This window comes from Thunnus thynnus, chromosome 4, assembly GCF_963924715.1.
Source record: "Thunnus thynnus chromosome 4, fThuThy2.1, whole genome shotgun sequence".
NCBI lineage: Eukaryota > Metazoa > Chordata > Actinopteri > Scombriformes > Scombridae > Thunnus > Thunnus thynnus.
In genome coordinates, this window is record NC_089520.1 from 12669192 (window position 1) to 12671020 (window position 1829).

At 45.3% G+C, this 1829-nt stretch overlaps 1 protein-coding gene across 1 annotated transcript; it reads right to left on the reverse strand.

Annotated features, from left to right (window-relative positions):
* Positions 1-34: 34 nt before the first annotated feature.
* Positions 35-1673, reverse strand: bcdin3d (BCDIN3 domain containing). Its single transcript, XM_067586764.1, has 2 exons — positions 948-1673; positions 35-752 (listed from the first exon to the last, which is right to left on the reverse strand). Exons 1-2 carry the CDS (start codon positions 1146-1148, stop codon positions 192-194), a joined length of 762 nt encoding a protein of 253 aa, XP_067442865.1. The 5' UTR covers positions 1149-1673; the 3' UTR covers positions 35-191.
* Between the last annotated feature and the right edge of the window lie 156 nt (positions 1674-1829).

Below are 1829 nucleotides of genomic sequence, written 5' to 3' on the forward strand. Positions count from 1 at the left end.
TTGAAAAGCTGGAATACATTAATTTTTGGGCATCTTTACTTTATTATCAAAATCACTAGTCAATCAACATTAATTGGCGATCAGTTCAAATCTAGTGTTCTCCTATTCTCCACGTATGTGTATTTGGTGTTGTCTTCTATCGTCTCCCTGCAGCTCCTGTACATGAATACTCTCTACAGCGTCCTTCAGTCTCATCTCCTTTTAAAAAGCAGCAGCTTTCGGTCCCAAGCGGTGCTGCCAAAGCTCTGGATGAGCTCCATGTCACAGTGTCTCTCCAGGTGCTCCTTGGCATGGTCAGCTATGTCCCCACGGATCTTCAGGGTCTTGAAGTGGTCAAAGTCTGAGCGTCCCAGCTTCCTGAGTCGCCGGGCTGCAGAGCGGTAGCACTTCCACGGCTGTGCCTCCAGCAGGAGGTGCTGACTGATGGAGGCCAGGCGAGAGAGCAGCTGCAGCAGACCTGAGTCTCCGTGGTTTAAGTGGACCCACATGGTGACAGCCAGGCACACACACAGGTGGAAGTGGGAGCAGCCATGCTGGTTGAGGTACTCCTGCAGCTGGTTGCTGTCTTCAGTGATATCCAGAGGGATGAAGGAGATGCTGCTGGGCAGAGGGTTGGTCTGTTGAGCCCGCTCAATGAGGGTCTCATCTAAGTCGAAGCCCAGGAGATGAACTTTCCTCCTGCAGTCTGCTGCAGTGTCTTCTTCACAATCAGGCTGCTGCACCAGATGTTTGTAAAGGGCTACACTTAAATCCTGACATTCAAGGGGAGAAGAGAGGACAGAGTTCACTACCATGTTGATTTAACTTCTTCAATCCTGCTGAATGAAACGTGTGATATGTGAAAGATCTTGTTTGAAAGCGCTAGTTCTACTGCACAATGTTGTGATGCCAAACCATTTAAAATATGTCTTAAAAGCCATTAAATGTGCACCTTTCTGCCCACTTACCCCTGAATTACACCCCACGTCCAGCATCAGTGTTGTGCTGCCGCTGTATCCTAAATCCTGGAGGAGTGTGTCTGGAATCAGACTCAAGCGGTTCTCCGGCGGATTAAATGTGTAATAGTTTATGAAGTTGCCATAAGGAGCAGCGCCCGGATCATTTATTTCATCAACAGCATCGTTTCCCACCTCACATGTTGTTGCCATTGTCGTGTGCGCCTCCAAAATACTTCCGTGGTTAAACTACGGTCATTGAATAGATGTGTTATGGTCCGTTTGTGGTACTGTAAGGTTTTATTATCCAGAGTGTAGCTGTATATAGCAGTCCCGTGTATAAAATGTAAAAAGAGAATTTTCTCCTTTTTTGTCAGCAACTAACGGCAACGTTAGGTACCAAATTAACAAAGAAGCTAATTGCACCATCAGTAAGCGATTTTTTTTTGTCCTAGGATGGCGAAGTCATGACCCGCCCAACAGAGGCAGAGTAGGGCGGGTCATGACGTCGCCATCCTAGGAAGAAAAATGGCCAAAAGTAACGGCAATTACACATTTTAACGGCTTAATGTAGCCATTAGGTAGCTCTCTAATGTCAAGGGTAATCGCAGTAACGGTTAACAGCAAACCAAACAGTTGAGGTTTGAATGTCAGTTAAAAGAAGCAACAAACCGCTAAATGAAAAGAAGCATTAAAAATGCGCTGAAAAATACTAAACTAAAAACGTGGCTGTAAAAGAGCATCACCGATTAAACGTAGTTAACGTAAACCTAGGAATGCAAAAGTGTACTTTATCTACATATATTTAGCATGGGTCTGTTTAGAAGAACGATATTATGTTGGAAAATATTATTCACTCCGGGTCGGTAGTTGGCGCTGTGCACTTTGATCCGC

Bases quoted from the DNA above. Each gene is read 5' to 3' on its own strand.
- bcdin3d (XM_067586764.1), bottom strand. From the start codon at position 1,148: ATGGCAACAACATGTGAGGTGGGAAACGATGCTGTTGATGAAATAAAT. The intron at 753-947 runs GTAAGTGGGCAG...CTTGAATGTCAG, and splicing joins ACGTGGGGTGTAATTCAGGG to GATTTAAGTGTAGCCCTTTA.